Source organism: Cyrtonyx montezumae, unplaced genomic scaffold (assembly GCF_038088225.1).
Source record: "Cyrtonyx montezumae isolate F1298 unplaced genomic scaffold, pur_monq_1.0 scaffold_2, whole genome shotgun sequence".
NCBI classification, from domain to species: Eukaryota; Metazoa; Chordata; class Aves; order Galliformes; family Odontophoridae; genus Cyrtonyx; species Cyrtonyx montezumae.
In genome coordinates this window covers 44,923,926-44,947,045 of record NW_027071936.1, presented here as the reverse complement: position 1 = coordinate 44,947,045, position 23,120 = coordinate 44,923,926, and the positions used below count along the sequence as shown (strand labels likewise).

General features: G+C 36.2%; 1 protein-coding gene across 1 annotated transcript in view; it reads right to left on the bottom strand.

Annotated features, from left to right (window-relative positions):
• CORIN (corin, serine peptidase) overlaps positions 1–23,120 on the bottom strand; it is a 117,218-nt gene that overhangs the window by 45,780 nt on the left and 48,318 nt on the right. Inside the window, 3 exon segments of the mRNA XM_065737057.1 lie at positions 86–193; positions 5,480–5,593; positions 14,293–14,474. Of these exon segments, the coding sequence (XP_065593129.1) occupies positions 86–193; positions 5,480–5,593; positions 14,293–14,474 (404 nt within the window).

Here is a 23,120-nt window from a genome sequence, read left to right as displayed (position 1 = left end):
ATAGAGTATACTACTCTTTTACCATCAATACTGCTATATTAAAAAAAAAGAGAGAGAGAGAGAGAAGTGTAAATATTCCATTTACCACAGTTCTGTTCATCACTAAGGTCTCCACAGTCATCATATCCATCACAAACAAAGGTATAATTGAGGCATTTTCCTGTGTTACAATGAAATAAATCATCACTGCAGTCTGCAAAACAAAGTTTTGTAAAATGTTAACATGGTAACAGAAGAGTTTCTTATAAAACATAAACACTGGAATTTATTGACTTAAACAAGACTCGACAGAGTTACCATCTTATTTACAGATCTGCAATAATACTCTGTGTGTACCAGTTTACTAGTTTATTAGAATCTAGTACAGAAGAAAAAGAAAAATCATACAGATTTTTAGACAGTCACTTTTGTTCCTACCAATAATTTTGTATCAGTAGGATCAATATCAGTGAGTGACAGAAGTCCCTGTACCATAAAAAGTCTATTTTGTTTCTCTTGCTCTTCTTTCATGTTCCACAAACAAGTAAATGCAAGTCAGTCAACTGTGAAAAATTTCCTAAGACAGTTAAGAGAGCACTCAAAATATTTTCAAGCTGTTGAAGGAAATGAATTATGAAGGAACTGGAACATTTTGTTCTGGTTACAGATTACATCTTGTTAAGTAAGGAAGGAATCAGCTGAAGACTGAATGTAATTTCAATCTTGCTGACCAAGATGGTCATGTCACAACTTCAAGGCACAGATGATTTGACTCCAGGTTATGTCCGATGGCACTATAGAATGCTTTTTTCCAGTAACAGACATTTGGTTAGGAATTAATGACTGAGAAATTAAGAACCTGAATATGCTGCAAGGTGGGAAAAAATCAGAGGGTGAATTGTTTCCAGAATGAAAATTATACCCAAATTCTCACCTTGACCACATACACGTTTAAGGCTAAAACACTGTTCAACTACTTTAGAATTCACAGTCAACAATTTCATGAAGAAACATTTTAATCCTCCTTGACATCCTATACATCATTATCATATGGCTTGAGTACAAACCTGACATGAGTTATTGAAGAGCTTGTTTTTTAAGTAAGGCTTTTCTTAGTCATGTAAAAGACCTTGTTTTCTCATGTTACCAACCACATCCAGACAAAATACTGTATCAAAGATTGGTGAGTCAAACAAAATAGTCCATTTTCACATAAATAATATTCATTTATTTGCCTTTCACTATAGAAATATTTTTCCCAGAACAGTAAAAAAGTGAAGTACAGTTCTAGCTTCCTATCAGTGAGTGAGGAAAAGTGCCCTGGCTGCAGATAAAGAACAAAATGATTTATTAATTTATAGACATAAAGTTACCAAGTAAGGTTGTGCTTCCCATGAGCTAGATTACTAGAAATATCCCTGATGTGGTTACTAGATAGAGCTGAAGCTACTCTGCTTTTTAAACACAGTTTGAACTTACCTTGGTTTCAAAGGATTAACTTTTCTTTACACAGCTTTGGGCCTGATGCCTTCTTATCAAGGAATTCATAGAATCATAGACTGGCCTGAATTGGAAGGTATCTGAAAGACCACCTAGTTCCAATCCCACCTTCTCTGGGCAGAGTTGACACCCAGTAGATAACTTTGCTAACGGCCCATCCAACCTGGTCTTCTTAGCATTTACAGCCCTAAGTTCTCACTTTCTATGGCTGAGGCCTGCAGTAAAGCTCTGAAAAATGTTCTCTGAAAATACCCAAAATGTATGAATAATACCAGGCTCAGTAAAAAAAACATGGGATCTAGTTACAAAAGAGTGGAGAATTGAAAGCAAGGTTGGTGGTGTCTGATCCCACTTGTAATAACTTCTGATTACACACAGCTATGAAGAGGGTAACTAGTTTCAGTGACTTCCTGTAAGCTTTTACTTCACACCTGGATTTTCAGGGGAGAACGTTAGGATACAGAGTATCTTGGTAGGATTGATTCTCCTGCCAGCTGAAGCTATGCCCTAAGCACTGCATTGCTTCTTTATACCCTTTCTCACTGCAGCACATGGCCATTTTACACAAGGTCTTTACTGTACTGCATATGGAAATTGCTCGGAGGTCAGGAACTAGAACGTGGGTCTCACCTCTCAGCTGTGGTGTTCAAGCACTAAACAAAATAATCAGGTTACTATTTATCTTTTCTTAATGTGGATTCGGGATTGCACAGTGATCTAGCTTTGAAAGAATCATGTCCTTCTGAATAGATTATACACCGACAGGTGCAGTACTCTCTCAGAAGTTGTACAGTGGAGTTTTGAATCCTCCACATCAATGTAGGACAAATCTTCCACATCCTGCTCTAACTGCTAGGTTTCTCAAGGCTTTACCAATCTGAACTTTGTAACTCGAACAACAGAAATATTCATGTTTTCTACTAGTTTGACATCATCTTAGAAAGACTAAATAGAATTTACAATACAATGCAGAAGACAGTGCTTCAGGACACAAAAATAGAATACTACGTCTAGGCTGTGAGTGTTCTAGTCAATAGTTTAGCTTTAAAAGAATAAAAGTCATGAAACAGTAAATACCAAAAATAAAAAAAATAAAAATAAAACCCTAAATGAAAATATATAAGCTCCAGTTTCATGTAAGCAGAACAATAGCCATCTGAGAGTAAAATTCTAAACACTACTTGTTTTGAATCTGCAACAGCGTGAAGTACTCTGGCAACATTTACTCTTATTGATCAGTTCATAATTCTGGCAGTTTCTGTCCTATCCCTCTTTCTGCAAATGAAGAAAAGCTGCCTTTTCTATGATGATTCACTGGATAGGTTCAGTATTTAATTTTCATCCGTGCCCACAATCATGTTTACATTCATATCTCTGTAGCTGTAGCAGTGACATTTAGAACATGGCAGTTTACTTTAATTTTTGCTGAAGATATTTCTCTTGTGGTGAATTCAGAATTTGAGAGGGTCAAAGACTGCAAGAAATACAATCTTTTATCAAACTTTCAAACAAGTAAGTCCTTTCAGGCTTGATGTTTCTGCCATGTAACTGATGATTATTTGACAAAAGTTTGTCTCCACACAACTCTTACCAGGTGATCAAATGAAAAAATCTCTGCCTATGGACTCCATCATTTACAGATAAGCTATATTTAAAAGGTATTCTTGAATAACTCGTGACTTCATAACTCTTGATTTGTCAAGATATGTAATGCTTTTGCTTGTATTACCAAGTCCTTCTTTTCCCATTTCTAATGAAACTTGAGAATCATAGCAAAAAAGCCATAGGCACCTTTGAATTTTTTAGGTTACATAACAAACTGTAGTTGACACTAACAAAGATAAAAACATGCAATACTTTTTAAATAGTAAAAAATATATAAAACTCCAGCAAATAGTAGAAAATATGTAAAACTCCAGTAAAGTAAATATAGGCTATTAAGCAAAACGCAAGCTCTAGACTCATTCATACACTATAATGGCAGCCATCATTTATTCCTTGGAGTATCACAAATAAAATCTATAATCAACTTTCTTAAAAGTTACTTCAGGAGTCTTGGAATGCCCAGGCTACTTACATCACTAATCAGAACAAATCCTCTGAGGAAAATAAACAGCACAGAAATTCAGTCTCATTTCTGACAGTTTTCAATGTCTGAATGCACAGCACTGTTTGGTGGCATCATGTCCTACTATAGTCCCTACTTAGTCCATTTCCCACATTTTCCTTTCTCCATTTTTTTTCTTTTCATTGTTTTCATACTGTAAATTTGCTCCTCTTTTCTAAAGGTGGTAGTAGTCCTAAAACGTTCTTAAGTTCATAAGTTCATAAGTTCATAAGGTTGGAAAGGACCTATAAGATCATCTAGTCCAACCATCCTCCTATCACTATCTCTACCCAACTACTAAATTAAGTCCTTTAGCACCTCATCTAAACGCTTCTTGAACAGCGCTAGGGATGGTGCCTCAACCACCTCCCTAGGCAGGCCATTCCAGTGCCTGACCACTCTTTCAGAAAAGAAATGCTTCCTGAGGTCTAATCTAAATCTTCCCTGGCGCAACTTGTGGCCATTCCCTCTCGTCCTGTCATTACTTATCAGGGAGAAGAGGCCCACCCCCTCCTCACCACAACCCCCCTTCAGGAAGTGGTAGAGTGCAATAAGGTCTCCTCTGAGCCTCCTCTTCTCCAGACTAAACAATCCCAGCTCCCTCAGCCGCTCCTCATAAGACTTGTGCTCCAGGCCCCTCACCAGTTTTGTTGCCCTTCTCTGAACACGCTCCAGGGCCTCAATGTCCTTCTTGTAGTGAGGGGCCCAAAACTGAACACAGTACTCGAGGTGCGGCCGTACCAGAGCTGAGTACAGGGGGATGATCACCTCCCTGCTCCTGCTGGCTACACTATTTCTAATACAGGCCAGGATGCTGTTGGCCTTCTTGGCCACCTGGGCACACTGCCGGCTCATGTTGAGCCGAGCATCAACCAACACCCCCAGGTCCTTTTCCTCTCTACATTCTTCAAGCCATTCTGCCCCAAGCCTATAGCATTGCATGGGGTTATTGTGGCCAAAGTGCAGGACCCGGCACTTGGTCTTATTGAACCTCATCCCATTTTGCTCAGCCCAGCTGTTCAGCCTATCCAAATCCCTCTGAAGGGCCTCCCTACCCTCAGGCAGTTTGACACATCCTCCCAGCTTTGTGTCATCTGCAAACTTACTGAGCATACACTCAATTCCCTCGTCTAGGTCATCAATAAAGATATTAAACAAGATGGGCCCCAAAACTGACCCTTGGGGGACACCACTCGTTACAGGACGCCAGCTGGACTTAACTCCATTAACCACTACCCTCTGGGCACGGCCCTCCAGCCAGTTCTCCACCCAGAGAAGAGTGAACCTGTCCACACCACGGGCTGCCAGTTTCCTTAGGAGAATACTGTGGGAACAGTATTCTTGTCAACACACATACAAAATTGGTACTTCAAAAATAAAAACTGCTACTGAGAATGAAATAAGGAAGTACTAAGCATGAATACTCATCTTCCCTTTCTAATGCACCATATACTGAGATTTATTTAAACAAACCACATCCAGAATTGAGGCCAAGATAAATTTTTAAACATATGGTTCTGCTTCTGCTCTAAAATGAATGCAAAGCACCAAAGAAAAAGACACACCTAACAGTTTTCAGTCCACTATTAGAACTGCATACTACCAATTCATGTTAAAAATATGCCCCAAAATATTCGATTTACACATGGCTCCTTTCAGACGTCTCAGTTTTAAACTGCTAATGAAATCGGCTTCCAATCATAAATTTTAACAGATCTAAAGCATTCTGCAGAAAGAGTGGCTTTCTCAGTGTCAACTGAAAAAGCCCAAATGTCAGTATAAGAAAATACTGTGCAAAGCTCTTATCCTGTTCCAATAGTCTGCTTTAGTTTTTAGATATCTCTGAATGGATTCAGTACTTCAAAAGCACTCTGCAGAGCATAAGAAACTTACTGCAATGAACCTCATCACTCCAGTCATCACAGTCATTGTAGCCATTACACTGCAGTTTCCCTGGAATGCAGATTCCACTGGCACACAAGAAACTCTCCTCTCCTCCACATAGTGCTGAAAATGAGGAAAGAATGAATATACGTTAGATTTTAATTATGTGCTGAAGAAATAAGCAGAAATTAAAGATATTTAGAAAATGAAGTTTTAAATGATAAGCATACGCAACAAACTACAAATTAAGCCAACTCAAGCAACTTCAAGCTGGCATTTTCAACTAGACTTTATGATTTAAAAAAACAGGTGTCTAGATTGAGTTTATCACTGATATTCAATCTAAAAAGTACCTTTACAGAGCAATTATTTAATACTGACTTCAGGAGCAAACCAGCTCTTTCCATTAAATAGATGCATTGGATTAAATATCCAATGACTTAACAGTGTAATGGTATAGACTTCTTCTATACAGGAAGGATTCTTGAAATACTCTTATAACTCCCAGAACACTAGAAGATAACCATCACTGCTATTCAATATATAGGGAATTGAGATACATATAGGGATTAAAAAATATCAAAACCACCACCCTAGAGCTTGGGGTATCCAAAAACAGATGCCTTTGTTTTTCTTAGCTTGAAATACTATTTATCATCCTGAAGGAAAAGGTCAATCTTTTGTCTACTGAAATACAAATACATCTTTGAAATAAAAGCTTATATGAATAATTCAAAAATATTTCCTATTGCATTTCCATGTGAATTCTCCACTTGGGCAGAATACAACCTTAATTATTCAACAAAAATGTTATTTTCCATTTGTGTAACAGAGCCAAGTGCGAAGGGTAGCTATGTAATTTATTTTAAAGATTTCTAACTTCCCAGGAAGGTGTAAGAGAAGTAAGAGAAATATGCTCTGTGAAAAATCTGATAGAGAAAGAATCTCATTCTGTATGATAACTTGATTTCTACAATTAGTAAGCAGTACAGGGGAGAAGAGAAACAATATCCTACCTCAATATGGGCTCTAATTCCCTACACTAGTGTTTATCTCGTAGGCAGTGATATCAGGACATGGCCTAAGAAATAGAAAATCACACTTCCTCAGCCTTCTAGAGGACCATGACTGGATATATTTGGTCCAGACAGTGTAGAGCTCAGGGCAAGGAGAACATACTCAATATGAATGGTAGCTCCAATTAAATTAATTTCTGCTTTTTACTAAGTTTGTGCAAGAAGAGATTTCCAGAAGTTTCACAATTTTATTGTATCTCCAAATATTAGATTTTAATAGAAAAGAAAGAATCCTTGTCTTACACAGCAAAACAAGCAACTCTCCTGAAGAAGATATATTAAATGAAAGGAACACAAAGGAAATGGAAGCAATCCTTACTAACAGAGAAATAATTTGCAGGTGTTCGCTTCAGACCTTTGCCAGAAAGTTTTACAGTCCGGAAAGTCTTCCAAAATACCTGATTAAACATCACCAGTGGCAAAAAAAAAAAGGTACTTTACCCTCCATACCCTCCATCCACTACAGTATTAAAAATGTCTATGAGGTGCCAAGATCATTTATGTGCTGTGGTTCTCAGAATGATTACTGGAATGCCATCTATAGAAGATTATGCAGGCAGGTTCCTGCAAAGCTGCAGTAAGCAAAAACTGAAACAAATATATTATTTTTTTGCTGCATTTCAAGGCATAGTAGCAGTTAAGCACTGTGTATCTATGAAAACAGTGAAAACTGCAGATATTTTTTTTTTCTAAGTGGAGAGGAGACAATGTTGACTGCCTAATGCTAAGAAAGGAGTAGGAAGTATCAAATAAAATTGCCTTAAAATAAGCAATTAGTGCTAGTTTTTATTTAATGTATAGATGAGCTGTAACACTTTGCAGCAGAATACAATGAATGCTAAAATGCATGTAGATTTGTGAAACAATTGAGGAAAAAAAACAGTAAAAAATTACAGTTGGTCAGAAATTACTGAAGTCTTTGAATCTCAAACATGGTAAATGCGGGAGAATTCTGGAAAAGTATTGCCCCTATTCTGTTCTTCTCTGGGCATGTAGTTTTAAAGCAGCTTTTGAAGATGGCATTACAACCTAAATGGATTTTTAACCTGATTCCATACAGTCACTCTGACAGTCACAATAGCACAGCCAGGACATAGAGGAATCCCTGTATTCTCTTGCCACTAGATTTTCATTACCTGCTTCCTATATTCTATGTACCCTGAGGTACAGTGCATCATGCAGCTGTCAGCTGTAGAAAGTTTTGACACTAGGATCACAATCACAGTTAGGAAAGCTGTCAACCCCTTCCCCCTGTGGTGGAAGAATACAGGAGATCTTTTCTTCCAGTAAAGTGAAATGGCTGAAAAGGCCACATGGGAGAGTCAAATCTGGAACTGAAGTAAGCAAAGAGTAAGAAGGCTGACATAATGGGAGAAAAAAATAACTTGAAAGACATAAAATGCTAAATAAACAGAAGTAAAGAATGAGTGCTTTGAGGAAAGAAATCCTTCAGCTGTAAATGTTTTCTCACATGAAACACTACCACAATTCCAAAAAAACATTTCTCTCAAAAAACTATAAAATTCTTTCTGGTCTTGCAGTTGATTAGTATCAGTGCTACAGATAAACAGACCATCTCTGTCTTCTTTTCACTAATTAAGTGAATGTATAGAACCATAGAATATCCAGAATTGGAAGGGACCCAACAAGAATAGTTGAGTCAAACTCATTACTCCACACAGGACTACCACAAATCCAAACCCCTTTTCTGAGAGTGTTGTCCAAATGCTTCTTGAACTCTAGTAGATTGATGCCGTGATCTGGAAAGACTGTTCCAGTTTCCAAACACCCTCTGGCACAGCGCAGAGAGCAATAATTCCTTCTCTTGAAAGGCTCGCAGTGCTTGGCCTGATGCATCCCAGGGTACATCTGGCCCTTTTAGCTGCTGAATCATATTTAAAATGCTGTCAAACAGAACACCCAGCCTTTTTGCAGGGCTGCTCTGAATTCTATCTTTCTCCTGTCTGTACACATAACCAGTTTTGCACCAACCCAACTGGAGAATCCGGCACTTGCCAGATTAAAGTTCATGAGGTTGGTGATTTCTCAGCCCTCCAATTTGTCAAGATTTCTCTCTGTTCATGAGGCAGTCAGCAGTTCACCCTCGTTTGTTTCATCTGCAAACTTACTTACAGTGTCCATTCTATTTCTGTATTCAGATCATCTATAAAATGAAGAGAACTGGCCCTAAAATGGAGACCTGTGGAATCTCATCAGTGGCTGACCACCAGCCTGATGCAATCCCATTACTCTGACCCTGACCCACCACGCTACACTTTTTTGCCTAGCTGTATGCTGGTCATTTTGCCCAGTAGTGTACAGTGCAAGGGTACAAGAGAAAGATAATACCTTTCTTCTTTTAAAAGCTTGTACTGGATGTGTACAACTAATCTTTTGGCTACAGAAAAATACATACCTGGTTGTAATCAGATATTTACTAGAGTTTCTACTGCTTGAGTCTATGTTCAAAGCTGTTTCTCAAAGGAAATTCTCCAAATTCCTACCAATGTAAAAAGTCGTGAAAGATAGACTGGGTTCCATGGAAAAAAAAATAGTATCAGAACAACTTCTATTAGTGTTCGATGCTTTGGAACAAACGTGACAAAATAATATCTGCACCAGGTCAGTATAATTGGTCAAGAAAATTTTTAGCTTTTTTACAAACATTGCAGTCATACTCTTAAGTATTTTCTGCATTTTTGCATTATAACAGCCTAGCCAGGAAAAAATTAAGTGTGACAAGAGCCACTAGAAGAAGGTTTGAACCAGCCAGCTGAGTTACTATAGAACTCAAAGGTAAATCTGAGCAAAGACAATGTTATTATTGTAGCAGAGGAAAAAATTTGCTGAAGTGTACTGCTGTGGTGTCAATAAATATATTACTTCTTTTTAAAGCACCTCAAAATGATAGGCATAAACAGTAAATAATTCCTGCTAACATTCTTAGTGTGGTGTTCCAATTAAATACTTCTTATCTAAATTAAAACAAGCTAAAAGCTCCCGAGGCCTCATCTTCATCTAAAAGAGCTTATTCTGATTATTCATGCATTTAGCCCTTTCATGACTTTGAACATTGGAGGGCATTCATTGACATGCACAATAATTAATTTATGTGTTTTTGCTAGAGACAGAGATTATTTGGGCTATCAACAGTCAGAAAAACATAATTAGAAGCTGTACATAACTGAAAAACTACTGCAGTAACCAGCATGTAAAGTTCACAAAAATTTGTCTTGAAGATATAAAAGGTTCTGAATATTACTAATAATTTCATGGGTTACTTACTAGAGTTCATTTTTTTTAATCATTCCTGTTCATTACTACTCTTATTATTATTATTTATTCCTTTTTTTTTTTTTAAGAAAAAAAAATCAACAAAAAGATATATGCATTTGTAATGCATACATACACACACACAAAAACAAACAAAACAAAAAACACAGAAACTAGTCAGAAAAAAAATATAATAATAATAATAATTAAAAAAAAACAATATAGCTTAAGAAACTATCATAAGGAAAAAAAATTACTAAGTCACTGTTTCCACTAAATCTGTGTAAGGTCTAAAATCCATAGCATTCACTCCAAAAAGAATGAAACTGTGATCACGGTAGATGTTGCAATAAAAATTATATTAAGAAAATGTGCTTTAATATATTTAATTTTCACCACTTGAAACAGTGCAAAAAGTATCTGGAGAGATAAAATCTTGTGAAACAAAACTAAATTTGCTCTTTAAAAAATACTATGAAAAAATTATATTCTGGCACAACCTGGATATATTTATTTGTTTTTTTTTGTTTTTATTTTTTGGAAGAGAAGACTTGGTTACTTTTCTTACACTTTTTTTCTTTTTTTTAATCTCTTGGAAGTAAAAGTACAAATAATATCCAACATAATGCAATGAAATTTATATTCTGCATTTACATTTCAATGCATTAAATCTTTAATATGGCTTAAAGAGTATTGTCTATTAAAAAATCTCTTAACTATGACGTGCAGTTCAGGTCTCTTGGACATCCTTTTTTAAAAGGATAACAAAAAAAAAAAAGGGGGGGGGTTTAATATCTCTTCAGTGGAATGCAAAGCGTACACTGCGTGACAGCTCTGTGCTGTTGCTCACAACACTTCACCGAATAAAGAACCAGAGGTTCATATTCACTGGTGCTTTTGAAAAAAAATTTGCCTTTTAGATTCATTAAAACACAATTTGAGGGCCTTCCTGAGAGCTCAATGTTAACGCAAGTCAGCTCATTGTGCTCCTTTACTTCTCATTCAAGTTATTCTGCTTTTCTCTATAGTTTTAACACCAGCAGCTGTGTTTGCTGGTCAAAGCACAAAAAGTAACAGAAAAACACAGTGACAGTTGAAAGAAGGAAAAACAGAGCTGAAATATTAATGTGAGTAGAGATATGCATAGCAGGCTCCAGGAATGTTTCTGAGATTATTTTGCCCCCATGAATGCATTATTGGACTTGTAGAATGAACGCCTGATGATGCCTCCCCTTCATTCACTCACTACACATTTGAACTATTAAACCAGTTCTACTACCTATCTTAAATACCAAGAGCTGGATTCCTAAAACTTTAATTTTCACAGTATCTGATCTAGCCATCTGATCTGTTGCAACCCTGTCAACAGTATTGCACCTTTTTTCTCTGTTTTTCATTTTAATATACTCAGATGGTTTTACTATAAAAGCACACAGATAAAATTTTCCAGTACATTCAATGTTTCTGTGGACACATCAGGTATTAATGCTACAAGTTTCTTCATAGTGGCAAAGTGCACTCAATTTACAACGCCTTTGGAAAAAAAATAGATAAAGATCAGCAATGACAGATGAACAAGTGTATAACTACCTGGTAATCCTAACTGTAGCTACTGAATATTTATCAGGAAAGCTGTTTCTTGCCCCAAGGATAAACGTTCTGGATTCTAACCATGAAATCTGTCGAACTCCAATGAAGCCTGGAAAGTTATGTGTGGTTGAAGGGATTTTTTGAGGAAGGATATTTTTAAAGAAAAAGTACAGAGGATGTACAGTATTTTGTCATAACTGGAAAAAAAAAAAAAGCTTAAAAAAAACCTGGTTTGGATCAGATGATGCTCTGCTAAAATAAGTATGTATAGTAACCAGATGTGTTTTTGTTGTTGTTGTTGTTGTTTTTATAAGCATAGGAAAAAACTGAAGTCATACAATAGAATTACACCACCTCAATTCACAAAGCATATGAAAGGCATATGAGGGCAGGGAAGGCTTTCTCTGAATGCTATCTGGAATTATTAGTCCCCAAAAGAAATCACAAAGTTGAGATTTAAGCAGCCATATGTTAACAACATGCTCCTGGAATTTCCAGAAACTGAGTCCCGTGAAGAGCATGAGGAACACTTGGAGCTGAGCACCAGGTGCAAAGGAGATAGAATATTTAACCCTCCTGCTTGATTCTACCTTGTTCAGAGAAGCAACTGCTTTTAAATATACAAATTTAAAATACTTTCAACATTGACTTATTTCTGCAGGAAAAACTGCCTGGGAGAAACCCAGGTTCCTACCTCTTTCAGACAAACAAGAATCACATCAGAAGTATTCTTTTATATGAAAAAATGTCAAGATATTCTCTATAGTCTACAATTCCACTTGAAAGCTTTTTGTATCCAAACACCATGCACAATAGTTCAATAATTAATTAATTTAATATGGCTCTTGTTACACAGAACAGGATGTCAGAGCTGACAACACACAGTCTAGGTTTCTAGCCTGACAGGTAGGTCACTTCAGCACTGGCTCTAAATCTTTCATTTAATGAGAAACAGCAAGCATCCACTGTACTTTTCTATCATTTTCATAGTTTACTATCAGAGAGATACAAATTCTACCAGAAAGATTATGGAAGAATAATCAACCAGGCACTAGTCTAACATGCTTTTCTCTAGAATTAAAAAATAGTAAAAATGTAATTTTAGTCAGAAGATATTTTAAAACTTTCACAAAGCAGCAGTCACTTCCAGTCTGATCTAAAAGTTCAACTGTTGAGTTATGTTGGGACTTTTCAAAAGTTCAGGAAGATGTTATTTGTCAAGAAACAACAGACATATTTATATCACACTTTGTATTCAGTACACGTACCACGCACGCATAAAATCCAGGTCTCTAGTATCCTGCTGGTTTTTCAGAATTACATCTCACTTCTATGATCAGTACAAGTGTAATCAATGATATGCTAATCACTCATTGATCACTGCTAGCTTCTCTCATTGCTCATTGTTGAACTGCTTACCATACTTATGTATATATTCTACAGCCTCTTTTCTCATTTATTGTTTGAAACAGTCATAAAGACAAAATGATTGTATTCCTAATTCCTAGGATGTTCATCACTATGATATCAAAGGTATCAATATACATACAGTTACAACATCCCTCTGAGGAAGAAGGAGAGTTTTATTCCCATTTCATGAAAGGGAAGCTGAGGTATGGAAAAAAAAAAAAAAGCTTCCTCTTTGAAGAAGCTCATGAGACCTAATTTGTCAGCATATTTAGCATATATTTGTTTCATATAATCAAAACACAGTTCCCAGTGGCTTCCATCACAGCAAGTTGCTCAGAAACCCATAGGAACCCTGTGGAAGTTTTGTGGATAATATTCAGTTTTTGCAGTAAACACTCCACCCTCAAGAAAATACTCTCTCTCCTCCTATATTTTGTCACGTCAGCAGTTACAAGTAGCATTCCCACAGGAGGGGATACATATTGGACAACAGTCAAAATTACTTCGTGACCCCTAAAATCATGCCCTAACAGATAAAAAGAATTTGATCCACAGGCTATTTTGAATTATGTATATTCAGAAAGTTCAGGCAGATACACCCCAGGTTGTAAGATCTTAACTTTTCACACTGTACACATGTGAAACACTGTACATGTACACACTTATAACACTTTTTTAATTTGTTTAGAAAGTTTGTGTGCATGACTTCTCAGTTTCTTTTTTTTTAATACAATTGAAAAATTATTTTCATCATTATTTCTAGTCTGTTATCACTCAAAAGTCAATAACAAAATTGGAATCTACCGATGGACAGTACAAGCCTCTGCCACTTAGGCTCATGGGATGATGGGTATTAATAGTAAAGTTTCAGATGCCTGCAAGAAAACTCTAGCAACAGAACGAATGATAAAAAAGTCAGGCTTTCTGCTCTCAGATCTAATCTCAAATAAATTTGGATCTAGAAAACAGAGTGGCAAGTCGGTAGAGAGGGTTCCAAAGACTTCCACAAAGTCTCCAGCAGGTGTACGCTTTTTGAAAAACTTACTGAAAAGTTTACATTTTCATCAGCTTTGAGCTTGTTTTTACAGCAAGGATAAAGAAGACACATTTGAAATTTGGGATTCCCTCTTCAGACACCTAACCTGTCATTACTACTGCTTAGCAAATAAATTGTTGGAAGAATATTTTTAAAGGGCCTATTATTTTTCTCCTAACTTTTTTAACTATTTTTCTCCTAACATTCTCTGAAACAGCTCAGAATTTCTAATGCAAAACAAATTAGCCTAAGCAGTTTGAGTTTGGCAAAGCTAAAACTCACCAACAACCAAGATTTTTCATAGTAAAGAGAAATAACGTAATAAGAGAATCATGAACAACAATTTCATCCCATAGCTAATCCCACAAAATTAAAAAACATATTGCATTATTAAACAGAAATTGAATGCAGTGCAAGAGTTAAGAGCAGAAACATACATTGCTTTCCTTTTTCTTGGTGTGGCGAAAAGCATACCCTTGAAGTTGTGTCATTTTCAGTTTGGTTGCGGAATTGAGAGCACTTCAGGAATTCTGGCCAAGAAGCATTTACCATCCCTAGGACTGGTTCACACCCTTCTTTTGCTGCCTCACAAAATGTCCTGCACGGCAAGAGGCCTCGACTGGAGAAAAGAGACAAAGAACAAAGACATAAATAGACACATCTTTATTTAAAAGAAAATATAAGTAATAATTTAGAAGAATTTCACTTTCTAAAGAGTTGCACCAAAAAGGTGCTATGTCATTTGAGGTGATATCAGCTCTGGATTTCAGGCTACATTTAAGGCCCTTTTAAGCTAGAATCATTCCTAAATTCAGCACTGTACAAGCAGAAACTAAGTTTCAACAACAGTTGAAGCAATGTAATTGTGTATCACAGAATCACAGAACTGTAGGGGCTGGAAGGGATCTCTAGAGGTTATCTAGTCCAATCCCCCTGCCAAAGCAGCTACCTTGACCAGGTTGCACAGGTAGGTGTGTCCAGGTGGGTCTTGAATATCTGCAGAGAAGGAGACTCCATAACCTCTCTGTGCAGCCTGTTCCAGTGCTCTGTCACCCTCACTGTGTAGAAGTTCCCACACACATTTGTCCAGAACTTCCTATGCTCAAGTTTGTGACCATTTCCTGTCGTCCTATCACCAACCTTGTGAAGTAACAGAAGATAGGAGAAAGCTTGCTTACTTGTCTTCTTCTTCCCCACAGTTACGCTGATCTACCCCCTTGGACTTTTGTTAAAGCTTTCATGAGCTGATTAAAAAATCAGTAACATGAAAAAAAATTTTTTTTTAATTGTGTAACCCTTCTGACAACTTAGGTCTGCTGAGTCTGCTCATGAAGAGAACCAAAAACTGAAAGAAGAAAACTGTAGGAGCAGCACTCTATCAACTTCTTTTTCAGCATTTCTGAGCCTTACTCATTCAGTGACTTTGATTCTGATGTCAATGGAAAAAAGATCTCATATAAATAGCAAATGTCCTATCACTTTATTTTTTAAATGTGTCAGTTCCTTCCTAGAATTAACTGCAGTGCACTTTGCATTTCTTAAAATATTCTAAAAACTTTACTAGAAAAAGACTGGAAGCTACTTTACATTCATAATTTATGAATCAATAACCAAAAAGCAGAAAAGGCATACAAATTATAAGCAGAAAATATTTCAGTCATGTTTAAAGCAGTTAAAATTTACTCAGGCACAACGAAAATTGGGGCACATATTCCTGAGAGTATAATGAAAAACGTATCTCTGGCTCTGATTACAAGTAAAATGTTTTAAAAAATTTTTTAAAAGCATTATTATCAATTGCTGGGTTTATTTCATTAAATAGTATTATATACCCTTCAATTTTTTTACTTATCAGTGTTTAGTCATTCAGAAAACAAGAATGAATTTCTAAAATAAGTAATGTTTAAAATACGATTAGCACATTATCTTAATATATACTCCTTATATTCCTAATGATACCTCTGGCTTAATAATATTTTATTCCATACAATGCATATTTATTTTTAAGCAGTCAGCACCAAGAATGGGAAGGCATTACACATGAATGTTTGTTGGCAACACATTTTGAAAGGAAACAAAACTTCAAGTGAAAAATATCACCTCCAACTGGAAGAAAAAGTGTCAACAGAGACCTAGAAATATATTTAATGAAGTACACCTCTCATACAGAACCAGCTGAGTTCATGAGATCAAAGGGGCTGCGTCCAAGGGTGCCAAGACAGCTGGCCAGTGCTCTTGCAAGGTCAGTCTCTTCTGTCATTAAAAGGTCATGGAAACAAGGGAGGTCACTTATAACTGGAAAATATCAAGAGTAGCACTCATCTTCCAAAAAAAGCTAAAAATATCAAGGTGGCTACATTCAAGATGTCAACCTTTACTCAGTCCCAACAAAAATCATGGAAGGAGTCCTCCTTGAACACACTTCTGGGCATAGCAAGATGATTATGACTGGGAACAGTTAGCATAAATTTATCAAGCGTAATCAAAGGTATCAAGCTGACCTACCTGACTTTTGGACTGAACTGAAGAAGTCCACAGTACTCAGGAGTTTTGTTACTTACTGTAGTGTTTCTACTAGGGTTATAATGTTTGTAGGAATAAAGAAAAAACATAGTATCGTTAGCAATTGTGTGATATCTGAAGCAGCTCCGTCAATCAGGAAAAAAAAGCTGCCAGAGCTGCCTGACCACCCATGCTAACATTGAGAAATTGGTAGAAAGCAAAATATTCTTTTGTATAAGTATTTGGACATGAGTGTATTTGTTTTCTTCAGCTTAGTATCTAACAAAAAGTATGTGCTGACAGTGCTGTTACTGAATTTAGTACAAACACTAGGTTGAAACCACTAGATCAAAATAGATATTGTTAGAGATAAGTTCTCCAGATCATGTTAAATACTTTTACATAATATAAGATAGAAATTAACAAACACAAGACAAGAGCATTTATCTTTAAACCCGTCTCTTTCCAGTTCCCTAGTTGGCAGCTTTCTTGTTGCCTGAGAAGAACTTATACTCTAAAATAATGCTTTCCAATGACAGATTGTGATGTGTTGAAAGGCACAAAAATTCAGCACCAGAAAGAACATAGCTGGCTGTTTACAAAACCAAGAACAAATGCTTCCTCCTGCTGACAGGAAAAGCTGCCACTTATTAGTTCTGCACATTGTCCTGTCAAATTGAAGTTTTACTATCTGACCTGAAATGACTCTTCGGATAAAGATGTTCTCAAACACTCTTCTCTTTTTCACTCAATCTGTTTTAACAGGAATAGTAAGAACAGACACAGCAAGAGCACTGTGGTAGCCATCACTGCCTCCTGCTTGGGCCTGAGGAACCCCCTAAATAAAAAAGATTTTACAGGGTAAGTGATTGTCTCCAATCACTTTCCTTTAGTGTTTTGGACTTAAGCTTTTCATTTTAACTAGTTATTTTTAACCAAACCACTGCTTCTATAATTTCTATTGATATAATTACATGAGCAGTTCCAGTGGTTTAACTGAGGCTCAACACAAGGAAAAAAAAAAAGCCAGAAGCAAAGCCTCTACTTGTTGTGTATGGTGCTCGAGTCCCAAAAAATATCTGTAAGAAATAAGATGCTACATAACTAAACTGAACTACTGATCTGCCTTATATACCTATGTGAGCCATTAATTTATTTAGACTGATGATATTTAGAATTAACTACTTGGTTTTTTCTCTAGAAAAACATAATAAAACTATATCACAGCGAAGATGAACATAAGCAGTGATTTCACCTCATTAGATCTAAGTTATTCCTAGTGCTCCAGTGGAGCATACCTGATGATCTAACATTGTGACTTGAAGGCAATATATTCCATTGACTTGTCTTCTCAGAAGCAGTATCAGGGACATCAAAATCATAGAATCAACAAGGTTGGAAAAGACCTTCAAGATCACCTAGACCAACCATCCACTTGTTATCAATATTTCCCCACTAAACCATGTCCCTGAGTATAAAATTTAAATGCTCCTTGAAAACTTCCAGGGCCGGTGACTCAACCAACTCCCTGGACAGCCTTTTCCAATGCCTGACCATTCTTTTGGAAAATAAAATTTTCCTAATATCCAACCTGAACCTCCACTAGCACAACTTGAGGGCAGTCCTTCTAGTCCTATCTCTAGCTATGCAGAAGAGGTTAACTCCCACCTCGCCACAACCTCCTTTCAGGTTCATTATTTCCAAAGGTCTTTCAGCATGTCGATCACTCAGCATAATGGAAATTTTACAAATAACTGTTTAGAGATGTTAAAATGTTAAGTCTGTAAACTCTGCACAGTTATATTTACATGTAACAGTCTAAAAGTTAACAAAAATGTTAGGAGATAAGTAGTTTTTTGGTTTTTTTTTTTTTCACTAGAGCTATTTGCACATTAGATGATTTACATCTATATAAGATACATACATATGAGTTCACCTCACTTAGTTTAGGCAATCCTCCAGGCAATATATAGTCAGACAATACTGTATTTAAGCAATACTATTGTGCAGGGAACAAATTTAGATATATACACAGCACAGTAATATAGAAATTACTTCTAAAAGACAACTACATAGTGATTAAAATAAGCTAAACAGAATTTATAGTCTCAAGAGAAGCTCTGACAAACCAGAAAATATAGGATTACCCAACAATTGCTGCAATATTTGGCCTGATTTCAATATTCAATCATATGTGCTCCATAAATTAAATATTTCTGGATAATGATCAAGTTTAGTATGGACATATTGCTTAATCCACTCAAGGATGAAAGGGTGATTAAAAAATTTCCATCTTGATTAGACTTTATTTACTTCTAGACAGAGACAAATCATTTCAAAAACAAACTGACACGTCTGTGGTAATCTTATCATAATTTATTTGGTGCCAGCAGCAGGCATGGAAGAAGTGTATAACACACTTGGGTACAATTCTGCTTTAAAGTATATTCATGGAAAAACTCTTGATGAAGGTGAAGCTTGATAAAAGAACAGATACCTGAGATATTTTTAAATCTATGGGTGGTTTCTCCACACCCAGAAGGTCACACCTCAGTTATTTCAACAAGATGTAAGTGCCAGTATTAAGAAATGTATGGCACCAAAAGAAAAAAGAAAAAAATGTTCACAAGTAAAACAAGATGAAGAAATGATGTGTGGGGGGGTTATTTGTTTGTTGGCTTGTCTTTTTTTTTTTTTTTTTTGATTTGCAAAGTGTATTTTCAGATAAGTTATTCATCAAAACAGTTTTATATCAAAGTATTCATTGAAGCAGATACATAGAATACAATATACTCTTAACTGTAGCTTCTTAACTGATTTTAATTTTTCAGAGAGGCTTCACACTTGCCTGAGGGCAGACAATCTGATATGTTCTTAATGCCAATTATTTAAAGTTCACTTCAATTGGAATTCAAATTGATTATAATCCTGCACTGACCTAGTTGTTATCACTCACATAAAAACATTTTACATTTTCAGATGAGTTCAGAAATTATTCCTCTGTAAAACCGAATTCTCTTATTCGCAATCACATTGCTATGTGTGAGTATCATCAGTAGAGTTAACTTGCTTAAAAGGCTGTTTTGAGCACTAGAAATTATCAAAGAACTGCATTACAAGAAGCATTAAGGAGAGGAGAGGTCATCCAGGCAACTACTTTGCCCTTGCTACAAAATTCAAGATATTTTCACAAGGAGCAATTGTTTGAGTAACTCAAAGGTTTGTCTCTAAAACTCAGTCGCCACTGAGTCAGCATCTAGTGATGTCCTTTCTGGAAGTAGCAGCAGCATATGCAGCTCTTGTCCTTTTTTGCACTGTCTCAAGTTTTGCAATCACATCTGTTCATAGGCTACAAAATAAGCCAGGTTATGTAACTGACTCAAATGAAAAGTAACATGACCAGAAAAAATGTATTCTGTTTTCTCATCTCACAACTGAATTAGCCCTATCAAATTGCTACAGGTAAAGCAGGAATAAGCTGCCAGTGACAGAAAGGTTAAAACTGACAATTCTGGCAAAAGAATTGAATAAAATACACAAGTAACAATCATGCAAGGACTCTCCATGCAACTTTTAAAATTCTGCTCATTATTTTCTATCACATTTTAATGTGTCCCCACATTAATATCTTCACACGTCAAGCCACTGCTATAACAATGTCAAGTTGGGAATTATTGAAATTTTACAGATGAGAATGAGAGAAATAACTTGTAAAAAAATGTAGCAGTGAGTATGCAAAAGCTGAAAACACAGCACAAAAATCACTCAGCATATACAAGTGTTCAGTTCAACTGGTCTGGCTAAAGGTCACATTTGCAGTTCAGTAGACAACTTGACTCAAGTCAGAATGATGAATATTTCTTATAGCTACAGTGCTAGCTTAAGCATATCTTCATTACTGTTTCTTTTTCCACCTCTGTCCCTTCAGTTGTTCCAGGATCACTGTTTTTGTGGCCACACAGTAAGTTGTGTTCAGGTATCGAGCCAAGTTAAAGCTGGATGGTATTTTTCTGGATGACTTATTCAGCCAGATCTATTGAAGAAGTTCATACTGGCACAGTTACCATAAAAATAATAACCATACTAGAGACTCACTATTGAGCACTGTGGGATAATTTACAGTATCAGTCAAAGGCACACAGGCTCAGAGTGATGATAGATGTAAGGTCTGAGGAAGAATGACCCTTCAATCGGTAATACGTTTGCATGATAATACTGGGACAGGAGGGAACAAACTGAAAAACCCAAGAAGCATTCTGAAACTTTGGAAAGAAGAAAACTGGGATTATCCTATGTGTTTCTACACTTCCACAAAGTCACACCAGCCAGTGTTAGTTCCAATCGTCATTAATACTTTTGGGGATAATTTAGCAATGAAGGTTTCCACAGACTCTAAATGTCACAGAAGAAAATTTCTACAGTAGAACAAACATCCCTGCCCAGCTTTACTCTTATTTAGAGGAACACCTCTTGTGAATTCTTTCTTCTTTTTCCTTGTACCCAAGTATGCAGAGAAGCATTTTCAGAGCTACTGAAAAGAGCTATTTGACACAAGCTATTAAAAATCTCAAAACTATGTTTTGATTCATGGATTTGTACACAAACGGGCAGTTAAAGTCTCACTTGCACATAAGCAAGAAAACAAGCTGTAGCAAAGCCATGTGTTTTGGTTGTTCAGTTTTCATCTTTATCTCTCAAGTTATTTTGAAAGATTCTTTTTTTTCCTATATTTTACCTCCAGAGATGAATTCAGATCTGAAATTTGCTTCTTTATAAGGTAGTAAACTCTGGAAAAAGCATGATCATTTAATATTTCTGTGATTATTTCACTTGATAAAATTATAAAGTGCTATACTCATATGGGAACTTTTTGTGAAGGAGCCTTAGCCTCCATACAACACTTTAGTACAGAATGCAGAGCTAGCTGCATATACATTTCTGGCTTCCCACTTTGTTTTCAGGTCAAATGTGTACACTCCTTTCCTGAAGTAGGTTACAGTACATAAGAACAAATGCACAATTAATCTCAGAAGTACTTTATAGGACCCACAGCCTGAGAAACAACATCTTAAGGGAGAAAAGGGGTCTCAGATTTGACCCTGGCAAAAGGCAGCAGCAGTTCAGTTCTCTCAATGTATGAGTCTGAAGAATAGCTCCAGTTGTTTATAGGAGATTGAAGCTGAATTGTCTGGGGAGATTCCCACTCATCTGCCTCAAAGGAACTGAATATAAGGATTTATAGCCAGTGCAGAAAGCCAATTCTCCTCTGAACATTCATGAATATTGTATCTGCTGTCATGATAGTGACACTTACAGATGATCCACATGAGGATTCCCCCTTCCAAGAGACTGAAAAAAGGCTGGTTTATACAATGAGAATGAAAGAGAAGATGGAGATATTGAACAGACTGCCTGCAGTATGGAAAAGTACGAAGTCTGTTTATAGACTATGAGAACTTGAAAGTCTAAGAATCAAATAAGATGGGGGAAAAATGGACTAGAATCTACTTTATAGGTCCATATTGATGATTTTTTTTTTTTCTTCTAAAAGTTACAGATCTAAGAAAGAAATGAACTGTTCCTTAATAGATGTCATGTCTGGTGGTAATAGTAAAGAGACAACTAAAGAGTCACGCTTCTGAAAGTCTTAGAATGGATCACTGATATCCAAGTGTATTATACATAATAAAGAGCTCACACGGAACTTGGATAATGTTCAGATAATGTTCAGCTGATTAGCACCAGGATGGACACATGCAACTTCCACAATGTACTAACTTGACTGAAACAGGAAGCCATTTCTATCTGGAACCAGAAACAAACAGAAACTCAGTGCTGTGGAGTACCCTGTATCCTGTAGTTATTTTCTGTGTATGGTAGTGCCACATCATAGTTGAGCTTACAATACTATAACAATCTAAACCACCTGATTTATTTCTTGTACAGCAGAAGCATTTTTTCTCTTCCCCCATACCTAGCAAATTACTATGTAAGTGTTAATATATATAATAGAAATTATTACCACAACAACAACAAAAAGCTAGCAAAGTTATTTAATATTTTGGATCATTGAGATAACCTGCCCTGAAAAAAGCAGTCAGTTCTCCTTCTGAGATTTCTTAGTGATCTCATCACATAGTTCAAACATAACAGTGAAAATGGGAGAGATGCATTAAACTAATTCATTAGAGCTATAGCTCAGCCAGGAATCACTGTAAATTAGTACTACTAACAATAGTGGTATACAATTATGAGCTATTTTTGTAATCCTGTACTGTCTGCCAGAACCACTCCTAAATCAAGACAAAATTATCTGCCTGATATTTATCATCCAAGTGCTGAACACACTGTTGATTTAGAAACATCTCTTGATAAAAAATAAATAAATAAAATAAATAAATAAAGGAAGAAGAAGCAGCGGCTCCTAATATGCATAAGAATACAGGTTACAAGATCTTCTGATGTTGGTAAAGAAGATTCACACTTGGCAAAGATAAGTCTCAGTGAATCAAAAGTACTCTGAACACAGCATTCACACAAAGCTATTTCAACCACAGCACTGCTACAGAAATTCTTGAATAATGGTGAGTAAAATGATGATTAAGTGAGCTGCAGAAGCTACGCAAGGAAACCGAGCACTTAAGTATTGCAACATTCTAAGACTTCAGCCTCTGCAGCTGAAGATACTAGACTAGATGTTCACAGAACCCAATACAGTTAGATGATGTTTGGGAAGCAGATATAGTATACTTTAGAAACAGAG